Source organism: Oncorhynchus tshawytscha, linkage group LG26, assembly GCF_018296145.1.
Source record: "Oncorhynchus tshawytscha isolate Ot180627B linkage group LG26, Otsh_v2.0, whole genome shotgun sequence".
NCBI lineage: Eukaryota > Metazoa > Chordata > Actinopteri > Salmoniformes > Salmonidae > Oncorhynchus > Oncorhynchus tshawytscha.
The window spans coordinates 32,641,649-32,662,534 of NC_056454.1; the positions used below are offsets into that span (position 1 = coordinate 32,641,649).

General features: G+C 41.0%; 1 protein-coding gene across 2 annotated transcripts in view; it reads right to left on the reverse strand.

Annotated features, from left to right (window-relative positions):
• Positions 1–246: 246 nt before the first annotated feature.
• Positions 247–20,886, reverse strand: part of ube2e3 (ubiquitin-conjugating enzyme E2E 3 (UBC4/5 homolog, yeast)) — a 59,116-nt gene continuing 38,476 nt past the window's right edge. For both annotated transcript variants that reach the window (XM_024389606.2, XM_024389607.2), the window contains exons 4-6: positions 17,450–17,582; positions 2,212–2,359; positions 247–1,115 (exon numbers count right to left, since the gene is read on the reverse strand). In XM_024389606.2, the coding sequence (XP_024245374.1) occupies positions 1,018–1,115; positions 2,212–2,359; positions 17,450–17,582 (379 nt within the window). In that variant the 3' untranslated portion in view covers positions 247–1,017. The remainder of the gene's footprint in view (positions 1,116–2,211; positions 2,360–17,449; positions 17,583–20,886) is intronic.

Here is a 20,886-nt window from a genome sequence, read left to right on the forward strand (position 1 = left end):
ACAGTACGGCAGTTTGCAGAGCAGCAGTTCTGAGTGTCCAACTTTATGTAACATAATGACATTGTCTTGGTCATTTCCCGGGGTTCTCTCATTCCTCTCATTGGCACTGAACAAATCCTCTATCCTCTATGTAGTGCCCTTCTTCGCATGGGCTCTGGTTACAAGTCAGAATATGGTGTCATTTGGGATGCAACCCTGGTTATTTAATGCTAGCTGCCAATGTCAATCATCCATGAGTTTACACTGTACAATTCAACCCTTGGGGACATGTTTATTGTGTTTTGGGGATGTTACAGTGGTGGCTCATCTTTTGTTGAGCTACAAAAAGGTTTCAATGAAATCTCATTTTCATTACAAATTGACAAGGTAAAACAGAGTCATCACAACAGTATAATGTAACTACATAACTGGAAATGGGTGTCTGGCTTTCATATAAATGACATCATCATCTCTAATAATCTACATCAGCTAGTTGTTTTTTCTTCTTTAACTTCATACAGATAATGGAGAAGGCTAAAATGCACCATAATATTTGGTTGAGACTTTAGGAATAGTTTCCTTTATTACATCACAAAATACATTTTATTTTTTAATATCCCAAAGAAGCAAGACTTGCAAGTAGAGGCATTTAAACATAACTAAAATCTACAGCGACAAAATTCTACTCCAATATACATTTACCTTTTGTTGGGCATTGTCTTCCGACAGATGGCGTCATTCTAACGCTCTGTGTTGCCATGAACTATCAGTGCAGACAGAGGCGACACTTCGCTATCTGACGTGAGACAATGCCTGCTTGGATCTTTCTCTCTGTCTCTCTTCAGACCCAGTCCTCATAGCAGGGAAAAAATGTGGAGGAGTAGAATCAGTAATCAGACATATACACAGAAGTCCGTATTGTAAAGGCTATAAAGATTTGTTGCACGATGTGACGTCGCCTTCCGGGACCTTCACACTGCAGGCAGGGGGACTGGGTGGACAGGGGATCAGACAGGACGGGGTTAGGGGTCGTGACCTCTAAGTGGCGTATCTCTTGGTCCACTGTCGGGCTATCCTGTCATGCTCGGCTCTGTTGGTCAGGTACTGAGTGGCAATGCTACCAACCAGAGGGTCAGCTGAGGAGAGGAAAGGGAGAAGACAGGAAAGAGATGAGCAACGCATTAGTAAGAGGGTTGCGGAAGTCTAAAATGACTGAAGAGGAAAGGGATGAGACAGTCATGAGTAAGAGGCCTTAGTCATTGGTAAGAGGACAAACTTAGATCAAGTCTCAAGTCAGGCATACAGGACTGCTTTGTTTTTTGTTTTTGTATAAATTACTTCATTCAAGTAGAAATTGAAGCATGCATCAAGGTAGAAGAAAGATTGAGTAGGATTTCTAAATTTATGGCTGTCCCGTTGTCCCATCCCTGACACAGCGCAAACATTCCACAAGTCAAGTGCAGTGTAATCTCTTTGGTTTTGAGGCTTGCTTTGGGGTTACAGTCTGTTACTGGTGTACAGTATATTTACTGTATGTCTGATTGGTTGACCGCTGTGTCACTCACCAGGGTTGCAGTCTGTATCTACTATACACTGAGTGTACAAAACATTATGAATACCTGCTCTTTCCACGACAGACCGACCAGGTGAATCTATATGAAAGCGATGATCCATTATTGATGTTACTTGTTAAACACTTCAAATCAGTGTAGATGAAGGGTAGGAGCCAGGTTAAAGAAGGATTTTTAAGCCTTGAGACAATTGAGACATGGATTGTGTATGTGTGTCATTTAGAGGGTGAATGGGCAAAACAAAAGATTCTAGTGCCTTTTTTAAGTGGTAATAGGTGCCAGGCACCCCGTTCTGCGTCAAGAACTGCAACGCTACTGGGGTTTTTCACGCTCAACAGTTTCCTGTGTGTTTCAAAAATGGTCCACAACCCAAAGGACAACCAGCCAACTTGACACAACTGTGGGAAGCATTGGAGTCAACATGGGCCAGCATCCCTGTGGAACGCTTTTAACACATTGTGTAGTCCATGTGCCGATGAATACAGGCTGTTCTGAGAGGGAGGGGGGTGCAACTTACTATTAGGAAGGTTTTCTTAATGTTTTGTACACTCAGTGTACGTCTGATTGGTTGACCGCTGTGTCACTCACCAGGGTTGCAGTCTGTTACATGTGTACAGTATATATACTATATGTCTGATTGGTTGACCACTGTGTCACTCACCAGGGTTACAGTCTGTGAGCAGGGAACAGATGGACAGCAGCACCTTGGAGATGGTGAGGGCGGGGCTCCAGTTGTCCTTCAGGATATCCAGGCAGATCACACCCTGACTGTTGATGTTACAGTGGTAGATCCTGGTGCGGAATGTCACCTACGGAATGAAATAAAGCAGATCTAACATCACCTGAGAAAGAACATAAAGTAGATCCAGACGGATCAAACCCTGACTGTCGATGATACAGTGGTAGTTCCAGGTGCAGAATGTCACCTAGGAGACAACATAAAGTAAATATATACAGTTGAAGTCGGAAGTTTACATACACCTTAGACAAATACATTTAAACTCAGTTTTTCACAATTCCTGACATTTAATCCGAGTAAAAATTCCCTGGCTTAGGTCAGTTAGGATCACCAATTTAGTTTAAGAATGTGAAATGTCAGAATAATAGTAGAGAATTATTTATTTCAGCTTTTTTTCTTTCGTCACATTCCCAATGTATCAGAGGTTTACATACACTCAATTAGTATTTGGTAGCATTGCCTTTAAATTATTTAACTTGGGTCAAATGTTTTGGGTAGCCATCCACAAGATCCCACAATAAGTTGGGTGAATTTTGGCCCATCCCTCCTGACAGAATTGGTGTAAATGAGTCAGGTTTGTAGGCCTCCTTGCTCGCACGCACCTTTTCAGTTCTGCCCACACATTTTCTATGGGATTGAGGTCAGGGCTTTGTGATGGCCACTCCAATACCTTGACTTTGTTGTCCTTAAGCAATTTTGCCACAACTTTGGAAGTATGCTTGGGATCATTGTCCATTTGGAGACCCATTTGCGATCAAGCTTTTAACTTCCACTGATGCTTGAGATGTTGCTTCAATATATCGACATCATTTTCCTGCCTCATGAAGCCATCTATTTTGTGAAGTGCACCAGTCCCTCCTGCAGCAAAGCACCCCACAACATGCTGCCACCCCCGTGCTTAACGGTTAGGATGGTGTTTGTTTCATCAGACCAGAGGACATTTCTCAAAAAAGTATGATCTTTGTCCTCATGTGCAGTTGCAAACCGTAGTCTGGCTTTATTTATGGCGGTTTTGGAGCAGTGGCTTCTTCCTTGCTGAGCGGCCTTTCAGGTTATGTCGATATAGGACTTGTTTATGTGGATATAGATCATGTTGTACCTGTTTCCTCCAACATCTTCACAAGGTCCTTTGCTGTTGTTCTGGGATTGATTTGCACTCCCCCCCCCACCCAAGGAAGTTCATATCTAGGAGACAAAACGCGTCTCCTTCCTGAGCGGTATGTCGGCTGCGTGGTCCCATGGTGTTTATACTTACGTAATATTGTTTGTACAGATGAGAATGTGGTACCTTCAGGCATTTGGAAATTTCTCCCAAGGATGAACCAGACTTGTGGACGTCTACAATTTTCTTTCTGAGGTCTTGGCTGATTTCTTTTTATTTTCTCCATCTAAAACAAAATCCAGAAAATCACATTGTATGATTTTTAACCTGTTAGGCCTCAGCAGAATACTGCCCCCTTTGGATAAATTGCGTGCCCATAGTAAACTGAAATAAAATCTGTCCAAAATTGCTAATATATGCATATAATAATTATTATTGAATAGAAAACACTCTAAAGCTTCTAAAACCGTTTGAATTATGTCTGTAAGTATAGCAGAACTCACAGGGCAGGCAATCTCCCAAACTCCCTATTTTTGGGAGCCTGAAATTTGGGGCAACTTTGACGTCATCGCCCCCACCCTTCCCAACCAGCTATGGATCTGGAGACACTTTCTGTCTTCCACTAGATGTCCTCAGTCAGTACAGCGAGTTTTGACCCTTTGGGAGGCGAAAGAAGAAGAAAATACAAGGTCACGAGAGCGCGCATTTTGGAGAGACGTTCCTTTGTTCCAGATTGCCTGAGAAGAGGCACGTTTCTCCAATAGATTAGATAATTGTTTTGTACGTTTAGAACATCCTAAAGCTTGATTCTGCACTTAGGTTGACCAGTTTAGTAGACATATAATATGTACAGTGCCTTGCGAAAGTATTCGGCCTCCTTGAACTTTGCGACCTTTTGCCACATTTCAGGCTTCAAACATAAAGATATAAAACTGTATTTTTTTGTGAAGAATCAACAACAAGTGGGACACAATCATGAAGTGGAACAACATTTATTGGATATTTCAAACTTTTTTAACAAATCAAAAACTGAAAAATTGGGCGTGCAAAATTATTCAGCCCCTTTACTTTCAGTGCAGCAAACTCTCTCCAGAAGTTCAGTGAGGATCTCTGAATGATCCAATGTTGACCTAAATGACTAATGATGATAAATACAATCCACCTGTGTGTAATCAAGTCTCCGTATAAATGCACCTGCACTGTGATAGTCTCAGAGGTCCGTTAAAAGCGCAGAGAGCATCATGAAGAACAAGGAACACACCAGGCAGGTCCGAGATACTGTTGTGAAGAAGTTTAAAGCCGGATTTGGATACAAAAAGATTTCCCAAGCTTTAAACATCCCAAGGAGCACTGTGCAAGCGATAATATTGAAATGGAAGGAGTATCAGACCACTGCAAATCTACCAAGACCTGGCCGTCCCTCTAAACTTTCAGCTCATACAAGGAGAAGACTGATCAGAGATGCAGCCAAGAGGCCCATGATCACTCTGGATGAACTGCAGAGATCTACAGCTGAGGTGGGAGACTCTGTCCATAGGACAACAATCAGTCATATATTGCACAAATCTGGCCTTTATGGAAGAGTGGCAAGAAGAAAGCCATTTCTTAAAGATATCCATAAAAAGTGTTGTTTAAAGTTTGCCACAAGCCACCTGGGAGACACACCAAACATGTGGAAGAAGGTGCTCTGGTCAGATGAAACCAAAATTGAACTTTTTGGCAACAATGCAAAACGTTATGTTTGGCGTAAAAGCAACACAGCTCATCACCCTGAACACATCATCCCCACTGTCAAACATGGTGGTGGCAGCATCATGGTTTGGGCCTGCTTTTCTTCAGCAGGGACAGGGAAGATGGTTAAAATTGATGGGAAGATGGATGGAGCCAAATACAGGACCATTCTGGAAGAAAACCTGATGGAGTCTGCAAAAGACCTGAGACTGGGACGGAGATTTGTCTTCCAACAAGACAATGATCCAAAACATAAAGCAAAATCTACAATGGAATGGTTCAAAAATGAACATATCCAGGTGTTAGAATGGCCAAGTCAAAGTCCAGACCTGAATCCAATCGAGAATCTGTGGAAAGAACTGAAAACTGCTGTTCACAAATGCTCTCCATCCAACCTCACTGAGCTCGAGCTGTTTTGCAAGGAGGAATGGGAAAAAAATTCAGTCTCTCGATGTGCAAACCTGATAGAGACATACCCCAAGCGACTTACAGCTGTAATCGCAGAAAAAGGTGGCGCTACAAAGTATTAACTTAAGGGGGCTGAATAATTTTGCACGCCCAATTTTTCAGTTTTTGATTTGTTAAAAAAGTTTGAAATATCCAATAAATGTCGTTCCACTTCATGATTGTGTCCCACTTGTTGTTGATTCTTCACAAAAAAATACAGTTTTATATCTTTATGTTTGAAGCCTGAAATGTGGCAAAAGGTTGCAAAGTTCAAGGGGGCCGAATACTTTCGCAAGGCACTGTAATTTTGAAGTTTTGATGCCCAACTGTCCGGGACCAGAAGTAATTTTGGGTGCATTTCAGCTGAAACTGCTAGCAGATGCTACTGTAAGAACACACAAAGTGAAACAAAACAATGTATTGGGTAAGTATGACTCCTTCCACTACATTCTGATCGAAGACCATCAAAGGTTTGGGAATATTTATGTTGTAATTTTGTATTTCTGTTGACTCCAACATAGCGGAGAAATATTGCTTACGTCTGAGCGCCGTCTCAGATTATTAGATAGTGAACTAATTCTGTAACATTAAAAATAAATGTAACACAGCGGTTGCATTAAGAAGCAGTGTATCTTTCTAACTACATGTAGAACATGTATATTTAGTCAAAGTTTATGATGTCTATTTATGTTATCTGGCGGCACTATGTATAATTTTTCCGGACATTTTTGAGTATTTTCTGAACATGAAGTCAATGTAAATGGAGATTTATGGATATAAATGACATATTATTGAAAAAAACATAAATGTACTGTGTAACATGTACTATTACTGTCATCTGATGAAGATTTTCAAAAGGTTAGTGAATGATTTATTTTTTAATCCTGCTTTTATAATTTTATATTTTCTGGGACAAAATGGCTGCCTCTTGTCTTTGTTTCGGTGGTGGTCTAATATAAATATGTGGTGTGTTTTCGCCGTAAAACATTTTAGAAATCTGACTCGCTGGGTAGATGAACAAGGTGTTTATCTTTCATTTGAGCTATTGGACTTGTTAATGTGTGGAGGTTAAATATTTCTAAGAATATTTTTGCATTCTGTGCGCCATCTTTTGCGTTGAGCGTGGGGGGGGGGTGCCCTTGGGCAACGTTTAGCGTGAACAAGTTAAGTAATTAATTTGCATTTTATTGCATGACATAGGTATTTGATACATCAGAAAAGCAGAACTTAATATTTGGTACAGAAACCTTTGTTTGCAATTAAAGAGATCATACGTTCGGATGAAAAGCGTGCCCAGAGTAAACTTCCTGCTACTCAGGCCCAGAAGGTAATATATGCATATTATTAGTAGTATTGGATAGAAAACACTCTGAAGTTTCTAAAATGGTTTGAATGAGGTCTGTGAGTATAACAGAACTCATATGGCAGGCGAAAACCTGAGAAAAATCCAACCAGGAAGTGGAAAATCTGAGGTTTGTAGTTTTTCAACTCATTGCCTATCAAATATATAGTGTCTGTGGGGTCATATTGCACTTCCTAAGGCTTCCACTAGATGTCAACAGTCTTTAGAACGTTGTTTGAGGCTTCTACTGTGAAGTGGGGGCGAATGAGAGCTGAGTCAAACAGAGGTCTGCCAGAGTGGCATGAGCTGATCACGCGCGCACCCGTGAGAGCGACCTGCGTTCCATTGCATTTCTAAAGACAAAGGAATTCTCCGGTTGGAACATTATTGAAGATTTATGTTAAAAACATCCTAAAGATTTATTCTATACATCGTTTGACATGTTTCTACGAACTGTAATATAACTTTTTGAACTTTTCGTCTGAACTTTCGCCTGGACTTGCCCGCACCTCGTGAGTTTGGATTTGTTTACTAAACGCGCTAACAAAAGGAGGTATTTGGTCATAAATGATGGACTTTATGGAACAAAACAAACATTTATTGTGGAACTTGGATTCCTGGGAGTGCATTCTGATGAAGATCATCAAAGGTAAGTGAATATTTATAACGCTAATTCTGACTTTTACTGACTCCACAACATGGCAGGTATCTGCATGGCTTGTTTTTGTGTCTGAGCGCCGTACTCAGATTATTGCATGGTTGGCTTTTTCCGTAAAGCTTTTTTGAAATCTGACACAGTGGTTGTATTAAGGAGAAGTATATCTATAATTCTGTGCATAATACTTGTATCTTTTATCAAAGTTTACTATTTCTGTAAATTGATGTGGCTCTCTGAAATTTCGCCGGATGTTTTCGAGGCACAACATGACTGACCATAAAGAGCCAATGTAAACTGAGATTTGTGGATATAAATATGAACTTTATCGAACAAAACATACATATATTGTGTAACATGAAGTCCTATGAGTGCCATCTGATGAAGATCATCAAACGTTAGTGATTAATTTTATCTCTATTTCTGCTTTTTGTGACTCCTCTCTTTGGCTGGAAAATGGCTGTATGTGTTTTTGTGACTAGGCTCTGACCTAACATAATCATATGGTGTGCTTTCGCTGTAAAGCCTTTTTTAAATCAGACACAATGGGTAGATTAACAAGAAGTTAAGCTTTAATTTGGTGTACTGCACTTGTGAATGTATGAAAGTTAAATATTCAAAAATATATATTTTTGAATAGGGCTAGCGGAACCCCTAGCCCTAACAAGTTTAACAAGACATTTGTGGAGTGTTTGAAAAACGAGTTTAATTGATTTCAACCTAGTGTATGTAATCTTCCGACTTCAACTGTACACTGGCTAGGAAACAACACATACATACAGATCAGTACGCCCTGATTGTTTTTGTTAGGCCCACTTTCCTCAAATGAAAACTGACCTGTGGAAGAGGAGGAAGGCATGAAACACATTCAGGCTTTATCAGCCAGCCAGATAAGATAAGCTACAGTGTTAACAATTGGGTCAACAATAAAGCATGCAAGGGTCACGAGCTAGAACATTTACTGAGGAGCTAGAACATTTACAGAGGACAAAGAACATTTACTGAGGAGCTAGAACATTTACTGAGGAGCTAGAACATTTACTGAGGAGCTAGAACATTTACTGAGGAGCTAGAACATTTACTGAGGAGCTAGAACATTTACTGAGGAGCTAGAACATTTACTGAGGAGCTAGAACATTTACAGAGGACAAAGAACATTTACTGACATTTACATTTTAGTCATTTAGCAGACGCTCTTATCCAGAGCGACTTGCAGTAGCAATTATGTTTAAGTGTCTTGGTCAAGGGCACATCGACATATTTTTCACTTAGTCGGCTCGGGGATTTGAAACCAAACCTCTCGGTTACTGTCCCAAAGCTTTTAATTGCTAGGCTACCTGCCGCCTGAGGAGGAGCGAGAACATTTACTGTGGAACAAGAACATTCCCAACCATCCACAGCTCCCTGGCTGTTAAGTCTGCAGATACTGTCGTCATCTAAACCTCACAAAGCTAAATCACACATCCTTCACATTTGCCTTTATAAAACAGCATAAAGACAGGCAATTGGCATAAATGTGTATGGCAACTTAACACATCCCATAATTAAGCCACCATACAGTAGATAAGACCGGGAGACCTCAGGTACCAGCAAATGGTGTGTGAATATCTATTAGCATTTCCCTGCTATATCTGGTAGCTAGGCCAGTCGGTGACATGTGTTGAGCTAACACATGAATTGCAAATCTCATATGATCACGTGACTTAATGTAAAGGTAATGTGAAGCAACATGTGATAACATAAAAATACACATGACAACATGTTAGCAGATGTGAGAACGGGATGTCGTGAAATTAACGTGAAATTAATGTGACAAAAAGAGGATGCAAAATCTCAACATGTGATAACATGAAACTACAAGTGACAGCATGTAAAAAAACAATCTCGTGAAATAAATGTGACATGGGGAGGCAAAATTTCTACATGTGATCCCATGAATATGACACTGTATTTTTATTGCTAAATTATGGTGTTAATGGACAGTATGATGCTTTATTTAAAAAACAGTTCCCTTTCTTTTTTATTTAACCAGGCAAGTCAGTTAAAAACAAATTCTTATTTACAATGACAGCCTACCCCAGCCAAACCCGTACGACGCTGGGCCAATTGAGCGCCGCCTTATGGGATTCCCAATCACGGGCCGGATGGGATACAGCCTGGAATCGAAACAAGGACTGTAGGAACACCTCTTACACCGGGATGCAGTGCCTTAGACTGCTGTAACACTCAGGAGCCCTATTATTTGAATCACTTGGTAACCAACCTGAGAACCGCTTGGTTGCTAGCTATCTGAAATTCCTGCTGTGTCACCTGGTCTGTAGACATAAAGGAGATCAGCTATATATTTATTGCCAAGAACACACTTGTGCACTTCGCCTAAAGTTGCAGTGAAAATAAAGTAAATATATACACAACAACTTGTAGGCGTTATTTATATCAAGAAACATTATACTGATGTCGCTCTTGATGCTGGTGATTCTTTGATCCACCTCTATGCAGACAACACCATTCTGTATACATCTGGCCCTGCTTTGGACACTGTTAACTAACCTCCAAACGAGCTTCAACGCCATACAACACTCCTACCGTGGCCTCCAACTGCTTTTAAATGCTAGTAAAACTAAGTGCATGCTCTTCAACCGATTTCTTCCCGCACCCAACCGCCCGACTAGCATCACTACTCTGGATGGTTCTGACTTAGAATATGTGGACAACTACAAATATCTAGGTGTCTGTTTAGACTGTAAACTCTCCTTCCAGACTCACATTAAGCATCTCAATCCAAAATTAAATCTAGAATCGACTTCCTATTTTGCAACAAAGCCTCCTTCACTCATGCCGCCAAACATACCCTCGTAAAACTGACAAAATAGCCCCCAACACTCTACTCAGCAAACTGGACGCAGTCTATCACAGTGCCATCCGTTTTATCACCAAAGCCCCATATACTACCCACCACTGCGACCTGTATGCTCTCGTTGGCTGGCCCTCACTACATATCCGTTGCCAAACCCATTGACTCCAGGTCATCTATAAGTCTTCGGTAGGTAAAGCCCTGCCTTATCTCAGCTCACTGTTCACCATAGCAATACCCACCCGTAGCACGCGCTCCAACAGGTATATTGCACTGGTCATCCCCAAAGCCAACACTTCCTTTGGCTGCCTTTCCTTCCAGTTCTCTGCTGCCAACGGATTGCAAAAATCTCTGAAGCTGGATTCGTATAACCCCCTCTCTAACTTTAAGCATCACCTGTCAGAGCAGCTTACTGATCACTGTACCTGTACACAGCCAATCTGTGAATAGCACACCCGACTACCTCATCCCCATATTATTACTTACCCTCTTGCTCTTTTGCACCCCAGTATCTCTACTTGCACATCATCATCTGCACATCTATCACTCCAGTATTAATGCTGAATTGTAATTATTTTCGCCTCTAATGCCTATTTAGTGCCTACCTCCCTATTCTTCTACATTTGCACACACTGTACATAAATTTTTCTATTTTTCTTTACTTTTGTGTTATTGACTGTACGTTTGTTTATGTGCAACTCTGTGTTGTTGTTTTTGTCGCACTGCTTTGCTTTATCTTGGCCAGGTCGCAGTTGTAAATGAAAATTTGTTCTCAATTGGCCTATCTGGTTAAATAAATGTGAAATATTTTTTTTATTTTTAAATTCTGATTTCAATTACTGTAGAATCTTGTACTGTGACCACCATTGGGACCTTGAATGGAATTTGAATTCATAACCTCTCAGTCGCTAACAACCTGAAATGTCCTGCTACAGTGCAGCTACACCACCAGATCTGTGAGTGTGAAATACATATGGGCCACATACATATTGGCAGGAATGCATTTCTGCATTATTCAACGCTGCCCAGAATCAAGTAAATAATTGTGCAATTATCACCACCAACGTAACATTTAGGTAAAACTAGCAGTGCTCAAGCAACTGTTGTAGCAGTTTAAGTGTTTGATGGTTATGCACCTCTTTTCTGCAAACTTTGTAAGAGCATGCGTCACTAATGAGCTGCACTGTAAAGAGGTTATTGTGCTTTTTACAGAAAGTTAATTGCAACTTGTTGCTGTGAATTTGTCATTTTTTACTTGGAAACTACTAGTTAGTAAGTTATTGTCAAATTAACAGATACATACTGCCAATTTTTGGGGGACAGTAACCAATCTTTGCTCGTAACCTACTGTGCATTCACCGACTCTTCTGTTGACAACATGTGCATCACTTGCTGATTGGCAGCATAGTTCGTTGTTGTAAATTTAATGACAAAATACAGTTCAGCTGTGGAAATACATAAAAAGTAGCTGGTAACTTACTATAAAATAATCTGTGTATCATGTTAATTTGCATGACGGACAAAAAGTAGTCTGCATTGCAATTGACAGTAAACATGTATCAAAACACTAATACAGTATCCTATTACAGCAATGGCTAACATGTAGGACCACATTATTTCACATGTGGAAAATCACATGATTTGACATTTCACATGTGAAATTCTGTGAAAACTTCACATGTGAAAACGTGTTTTTGGAACACTTCACATGACATTTCGCATATGAAATCATGTAAAAATGTGTTTTTGGAACACTTGTGTGTGATATTTTACGTGAAAATGTGATTTTGGAACACTTTACAAATTTGATTTTGAAACTTCACATATGTTTTTCACATATGTCACATGTTTTTCACATGTGAAGTCACTGTTCAGCGAAAGTATGAACCCACCTGGGATTTGAACACACAACCTCTGGATTTGAGGTATGCTGCCCTTACTGCTGCATAACAAAGTCTGTAACATTCTCATACACATTCAACAACTATAATACATCTCTGCACTTAGCAAAAGAGTGACATCTGCACTGCTATTTTAGTTATCAGTTATTCTGACTATTCTCTCATCATTGATTACATTTACTTATTTCAGCAATTTGAGGGTTTTCTGTGACGTTGTCTAATGTTGGTGGGCATATTATTTTACTTTAATGTTACACCTGAATCTCAGATTTGCTAAAAAATACACTGAATCAGGTGAGAGTATTTTTTAGCAAATCTGAGATGTACTTTGAATTCCAAAGTCTAGGAATACAGGTGAAATGAGTTAATGACACAGACATGGTGGCGTAGCAGGACGATTGGAATGCAGTGAACCAAGAGGTTGTGAGGTCTAATCCCAGGTAAAGACAGGTTGAATAATAATTACTATATAAATAAACATACACAATGTAGTTATGTGTCCAATATGTAAGTTGAAAACACTGTGTGTGTATCATGAAGACGCATTTTTGTTTGCAGGGCATCACCTGTGAAATCACGTGTGAAAACTTGAGTCCATAAGTGAAAGGTAATGCGATCACGTGAAAATCCACATGTGAAGTATCATCATGTGAAGTGTTCCAAAAACACCTAGTTTCAAGTGAAATGTTCCATTAACACATGGTTTCACATGTGAAAATCCACATCACCACATGTGAATTATTCCAAAAATACATGGTTTTCCACGTGCAAAACATGTGGAAATGTCAAATGTAAATCATGTGATTTTCCACATGTGAAATTATGTGGTGTTTACATAAGGGAAGTCTTTTACCATCCATCCTATTGAGGCCTTCTCTCTCTGAGCAGCCCTTATTGCAGGGGAAACCAATTAGGGCCACGCACAGCCAATGATCTTAATGATACCACTAGCTGTTTATGGCTTTGACATTAGAGGGAGAGAGAGATAAGAGAGAGAGAAAGAGACAGAGAGTGAGAGAGAAAGAGAAGAGAGAGAGAGTAGAGCGAGAGCAGACTTGTTCAGAGGCGGTGTGGTTCCCCTCCATGCTACCAATTACCCTGGGGTCTGACTCCCTCTCCCTCTCCAGTCAAGCTGTATATGCCATCTTTATGACATGTTAATAGAAACCAGACGAGCCAGACTCAGTCTTGTATTACCATAACCACTGTAAAGGCTAATCCCATCACTGTAAACAGCGGATTTGTGTTGAATAATAAAACTGTTAGACAGAGCAAACATATCATGACACCCCCTCAGTCCAGTATAGAGTATAGAGTGGTACAGCTTTTAGTTCTGAGGGTGATTTCTCCTAAATAGATTACGTTAGTTTTATGTGAAATGGGATTGCTTTCTATGAAATAACCCTATTGCTCCCGTCCACTAGCAGAAAGCTATTATGATCCTGATTATATCCACCTCCCGTACAGTTTTCTCAGAAACATAATAGGCAGTGTAGCCTGTTGTAGCCTATTACTGAGAATATACGCTTCTAAAAAAGAGGAGCCCCTGCATTGCCTATAACACACAAGAAGTGTCATTTATTGAAAATTAAAAACAGAAATGTCTCATTTACATAAGTATTCACACCCCTGGGTCAATCCTTTGTAGAAGCACATTTGGCAGGGATTATAGCTGTGAGTCTTTCTGGGTAAGTCTCTAAGCTTTCCACACCTGGATTGCACAACATTTGTCCATTATTCTTTTGAAATTTCTTCAAGCTCTGTCAAATTGGTTATTGATCATTGCTAGACAACCATGTTCAGCCATAGATTTTCAAGTAGATTTAAGTCAAAACTGTAACTCGGCCACTCAGGAACATTCACTGTCTTCTTGGTAAGCAACTACAGTGTAGATTTGGCCTTGTGTTTTAGCTGCATTCCGTTTATTTTTTATCCTGAAAAACTCCCCAGTCCTTAACGATTACAAGTATACCCATAACATAATGCAGCCACCACTATACTTGAAACTATGGGGCTCCCGAGTGGCGCAGCGGTCTAAGGCACTACATTGCATGCAGCAGTGCTAGAGGCATTACTACGGTGTTGGGTTCATATCCTGGGCTGTGCCACAACCAGCCATGGTCGTGAGTCCCATAGGATGGCGCACAATTGGCCCAGCGTTGTCTGGGTTAGGGGAGGGTTTGGCAGATGGGGCTTTACTTGGCTCATTGTGCTCTAATGACTCATTGTGGTGGGCAGGCTGACGCCAGATGAACGGTGTATCCTCTGAAACATTGGAGCGGCTGGCTGGTGGGTCTTAAGGACGTTGTTAAGTGGGTCATGTTTCTGGCGGACACATGACTTCAAATCAAATTGTATTGGTCACATACACATGGTTAGCAGATGTTAATGTGAAATGCTTTTGCTTCTAGTTCTTGTTAATATCTAACAAGTATTCTAACAATTTCACAACTACCTAACTAACTACTTGCCTACCTGGTTAAATAAAGGTGAAATAAATACAAATAAATAAATAAAAATGTAAAGGGATGGAATAAGAATATGAAAATATAAATATATGGATGAGCGATGGCCGAGTGGCATAGGCAAGATGCAACAGATGGTATAAAATACAGTATATACATATGAGATGAGTATTGTAAACATTACTCATCTCATATGTAAACATTATTAAAGTGGCATTTTTTTAAAGTGACAAGTGATGCATTTATAAAAGTGACTAGAGATTTGAGTCAGTATGTAGGCAGCAGTCTCTCTGTGTTAGTGATGGCTGTTTAACAGTCTGATGGCCTTGAGATAGAAGCTGTTTTTCAGTCTCTCGGTCCCAGCTTTGATGCACCTCTACTGACCTCGTCTTCTGGATGGTAGTGGGGTGAACAGGCAGTGGCTCGGGTGGTTGTAGTCTTCGATGATCTTCTTGGCCTTCCTGTGACATCGGGTGCTGTAGGTGTCCTGGAGGGCAGGTAGTTTGCCCCCGGTGATGCTTTGTGCAGACCGCACCACCCTCTGGAGAGCCTTGCAGTTGAAGGTGGTGCAGTTTCCATACCAGGCTATGATACAGCCCAACAGGATGCTCTCAATTGTGCGTCTGTAAAAGTTTGTGAGGGTTTTAGGTGACAAGCCAAATTTCGCACCTTCTTCACCACACTGTCTCTGTGGGTGGACCATTTCAATTTGTCTCTGATGTGTACGCCGAGGAACTTAAAACTTTTCACCTTCCCCACTGCTGTCCCGTCGATGTGGATAGGGGGGTGCTCCCTCTGCTGTTTCCTGAAATCCACTATCTCATCTCCTTTGTTTTGTTGACATTGAGTGAAAGGTTGTTTTCCTGACACCACACTCCGAGTGCCCTCAACTCCTCCCTGTAGGCTGTCTCGTCGTTGTTGGTTATTTAAGCCCACTACTGTTGTGTTGTCTGCAAACTTGATGATTGAGTTGGAGGCGTGCATGGCCGCGCAGTCATGGGTGAACAGGGATTACAGGAGGGGGCTGAGCACGCACCCTTGTGGGACCCCAGTGGAGATGTTGTTTCCTACCTTCACCACCTGGGGGCGGCCCGTCAGAAAGTCCAGGACCCAGTTGCACAGGGCAGGGTTGAGATCCAGGGCCTCAAGCTTAATGATGAGCTTGGAGGGTACTATGGTGTTGAATGCTGAGCTATAGTCAATGAACATAGGTATTACATAGGTATTTCTCTTGTCCAGATGGGATAGGGTAGTGTGCAGTGTGATGACGATTGGGTACAGGAACAATGGTGGCCATCTTGAAGCATGTGGGGACAGCAGACTGGGATAGAGCGCGATGTCCGTAAACATACCAGCCAGCTAGTCTGCATACCTTCGCCTCTGCCCCAAACATAACACTTTGTATTCAGGACAAAAAGTCAATTGCATTGGAACATTTTTTGCAGTATTACTTTGGTGCCTTGTTGCAAACAGGATGCATGTTTTCCTTCTTTTCACTCTGTCACTTAGGTTTGTATTGTGGAGTAACTGCAATGTTGTTGATCCATCCTCAGTTTTCTTCTATCACATCCATTAAACTATGTAACCGTTTTAAAGTCACCATTGGCCTCATGGTGAAATCCCTGAGCGGTTTCCTTCCTCTCCGGTTAGGAAGGACGCCTGTATTTTTGTAGTGACTAGGTGTATTGATACACCATCCAAAGTGTAATTAATAGCTTCACCATGCTCAAAGGGATATTTCAATGTTTTACCCACCTACCAATAGGTGCCCTTCTTTGCGAGGCATTGGAAAACCTCCCTCCCTTGCCTTTGTGGTTGAATCTGTGTGTGAAATTCATTGCTTGACTGAGGGACCTTACAGATAATTGTATGTGTGGAGGACAGAGATGAGGTTGTCATTCATAAATCATGTTAAACACTATTATTGCACAGAGAGTGAGTCCATGCAACGTATTATGGGACTTGTTAAGCACATTTTTACTCCTGCTTACCATACAAAGGGGTTGAATACTTATTGATCCTAGACATTTCCACTTTTCCTTTTTTATTCATTTGTAAACATTTCTAAAAACATAATTCCACTTTGACATTATGTGGTATTGTGTGTATACTTTCTGAAGGCACTGTAGTGCACTACAGAGCCCTAAGGTCCTGGGTCAAAAGTAGTGCACTATGTAGGGAATAGTGGGCATTTGGAACACACACAGAGACTCTGCTGGGCTTCTCTCTTAGTGGCTGCTGCTGCTGCCTCTCTTTCTCAATAATAACAGCATTGTGTTAAATGGCTCAGGGTTATTTTGGTCCCCTGGTCTCCACAGTCATGTGACAGTAGAGCAGAGTGCTGTAGTGTAACTGCTGCTGTGTAGTAGCCTCAAGGAGATGATGGCTGGGCAGCGCCAGTTATTCAAAAACACAAGACAAGACATCATGTTAATCAGCCTCAAGGTTTCAACTGATGACCTCAGCAAACTCCTGTCAGCCCTGACCTCCATGTAGAACAATAGAGGACTAACTGCAGACAGAGTTTGCGTCCTAAACAGCACCCTATTCCCTACATAGGGAACAAGGTGACATTTGGGACTCAAGCAGAGGCTCCCATGTTACTGAACTGTTTAACCAACCACCTCTAAACCTATAAAGCAAGTGAATAAAGCGTACAGTACCTTTGGTGGCTTGAAGGGGTAGTCGGATGAGAAGGTGATATCTAGGAAGAAGACCCCTCCCTCGTACACAGAGCCTGGTGGTCCCAGGATGGTGGATCTCCATTCATAGATGTTGTCTCCCTTGGGTCCCGCACTGCAAATATACAAAGACAACAGCCAGAGTAAGTGAAACCCTTTCTGCCTTTATTGTTAAGCCTGACAAAGACTTACAGGTCAAAACGTTGCACTCAATAAAACTGTGGAAACATTCAATAATGTGAGGGTCTTTATTTCATGACTTGATTTTTGTACCCTGCTGCTACCTATTACACCTCAGTTCCTCAGTTAGAGACCAGCATCACTCCTCCAGACCCTTTTAAATGGATGTAAATGGACAAGCTATCACAGGGGAAAGTCACACAGTCAGGGCTCTGCCTGAATAGGCTGTAGAAGCATATCTTAACAGGAGAGATAGCTAGCTATGTGTTAATGTAGCACTCAGACAAGCAGGTGAATGAGGGGGTGGAAGCTGCCTTGAGCAGACAGACACTTATCTACACTGTCCTCACTATTCACCCTCGGCTCTATTACAATGTGATGAAAAGACATCGCACGCACGTGCACGCGCACACGCACACACACACACACACACACACACACGTCTGTCAGTAGCCTTGAGAAAGAGAGAGAGAGAGAGAAATATCCTCCGTGTACAACGTAGAACACCAAATAATGCATGCAGAGCAGAATTAGGCCGATACCCACTAATTATCAAAATCCAGAAAAGAGCTGTTAAATTCTACAACCACCTAAAAGGAAGCGATTCACAAACCTTCCATAACAAAGCCATCACCTACAGAGAGATGAACCTGGAGAAGAGTCCCCTAAGCAAGCTGGTCCTGGGGCTCTGTTCACAAACACAAACACACACTACAGAGCCCCAGGACAGCAGCACAATTAGACCCAACCAAATCATGAGAAAACAAAAAGATAATTACTTAACACATTGGAAAGAATTAACAAAAAAACAGAGCAAACTAGAATGCTATTTGGCCCTAAACAGAGAGTACACAGCGGCAGAATACCTGACCACTGTGACTGACCCAAAATTAAGGAAAGCTTTGACTATGTACAGACTCAGTGAGCATAGCCTTGCTATTGAGAAAGGCCGCCGTAGGCAGACATGGCTCTCAAGAGAAGACAGGCTATGTGCTCACTGCCCACAAAATGAGGTGGAAACTGAGCTGCACTTCCTAACCTCCTGCCCAATGTATGACCATATTAGAGAGACATATTTCCCTCAGATTACACAGATCCACAAAGAATTCGAAAACAAATCCAATTTTGAAAAACTCCCATATCTATTGGGTGAAATTCCACAGTGTGCCATCACAGCAGCAAGATTTGTGACCTGTTGCCACGAGAAAAGGGCAACCAGTGAAGAACAAACACCATTGTAAATACAACCCATATTTATGCTTATTTATTTTATCTTGTGTCCTTTAACCATTTGTACATTGTTAAAACACTGTATATATATATATAATATGACATTTGTAATGTCTTTACTGTTTTGAAACTTCTGTATGTGTAATGTTTACTGTTAATTTTTGTTGTTTTTCACTTTATATATTCACTTTGTATGTTGTCTACCTCACTTGCTTTGGCAATGTTAACACATGTTTCCCATGCCAATAAAGCCCTTGAATTGAATTGAATTGAGAGAGACAGAGAGGCCACTCACCACTCACCAGTCTCTCAGTAAAGTACTCGACCCATTGTCAATAGGACAATTGATAAAAAATACACCCTGATTACAGCACTGTCAATAATACGGGTATAAATAAAATCAATACGACTGTACAAATGTATGATCACTAGCCTTGTCCCATATTGTATACAATGTCAGTCAGAGAAGTTAAATCAAACACAGGCTGATCATTATTATAATCCTGGTTTTGGAGCAAAATAAAACAGTTTGTTTTACCCATAAGATCTAGACAAAGAACTCTGAGCTAGAAGACAAAGGGACAGAATGCCAAAACAGGTGATGATGCTTTAACTATAGCCATCTGTCCTTCACTGGAGATATCTGGTGGTAGAGACAGATCAATCTTTTCACCTCTTCCCTCCACACATCAATCTGACAAGCCTTCAGCAGAGGCATGAGAAGCCCTTCTTTAAGCTGCCAGCCTGGCTGTCTGAGAGATACTCCCTCACCTTGTTACCTGATCTCACTGTTACTTACTATACAGGAGACTTTCATTTAGGAATAACAGTACATCTAGCCTGGTGCTAGATCGGATTGCCCTGTATTATAGTTAACACTTTATTTGGATAGTCTATCTGAAGATGCTCTACAGACTATGCACAGACTATCAGTAACATTTCAACTGTAAGACTTTATTTGGATAGTCTATCTGAAGATGCTCTACAGACAATCTACAGACTAGCAGTAACATGTAAACTATCTATTAAGCCAGACCCTAGCTCTAACCCTAACCCTCATTCTAAACCTTACCCTAACCGTAACCTTAGCAAGTACACTCTAATGTACTTGTCCTCTTGCTCAGTTGTGCACTGGGGCCCCCACTCCTCTTTCTATTCTGGTTAGGGCCAGTTTGCACTGTTCTGTGAAGGGAGTAGTACACCGCGCTGTACGAGATCTTCAGTTTCTTGGCAATTTCTCGCATGGAATAGTCTTCATTTCTCAGAACAAGAATAGACTGATGAGTTTCAGAAGAAAGTTATTTGTTTCTGGCCATTTTGAGCCTGTAATCGAACCCACAAATGCTGATGCTCCAGATACTCTAAAGAAGGACAGTTTTATTGCTTCTTTAATCAAAACAACAGTTTTCAGCTGTGCTAACATAATTGCAAAAGGGTTTTATAATGATCAACTAGCCTTTTAAAATGATAAACTCGGATTAGCTAACACAACGTGCCATTGGAAAACAGGAGTGATGGTTGCTGATAATGGGCCTCTGTACACCTATGTAGATATTCCATAAAAAATCTGACGTTTCCAGCTACAATAGTAATATACAACATTAACCATGTCTACACTGTATTTCTGATCAATTTGATGTTATTTTAATGGACATAAAATGTGCCTTTCTTTCGAAGTGGCCCCAAACTTTTGAACGGTAGTATATCTACTATTTCAGAATAATGTTGACTCTAATGCTTCCCACAGCTGTGTCAAGTTGGCTGGATGTCCTTTGGGTGGAGGACCATTCTTGATACACACAGGACACTGTTGAGCGTGAAAAATTCAGCACTGTTGCAGTTGTTGACACAAACCAGCACTTAAATATTTTGTCTTGCCCATTCTCACTCTGAACGGTACACATACACAATCCATGTCTCATTTGTCACAAGGCTTAACAATCCTTCATTAACCTGCCTCCTCCCCTTCATCTACACTGATTGAAGAGGATATAGCAAGTGACATCAAT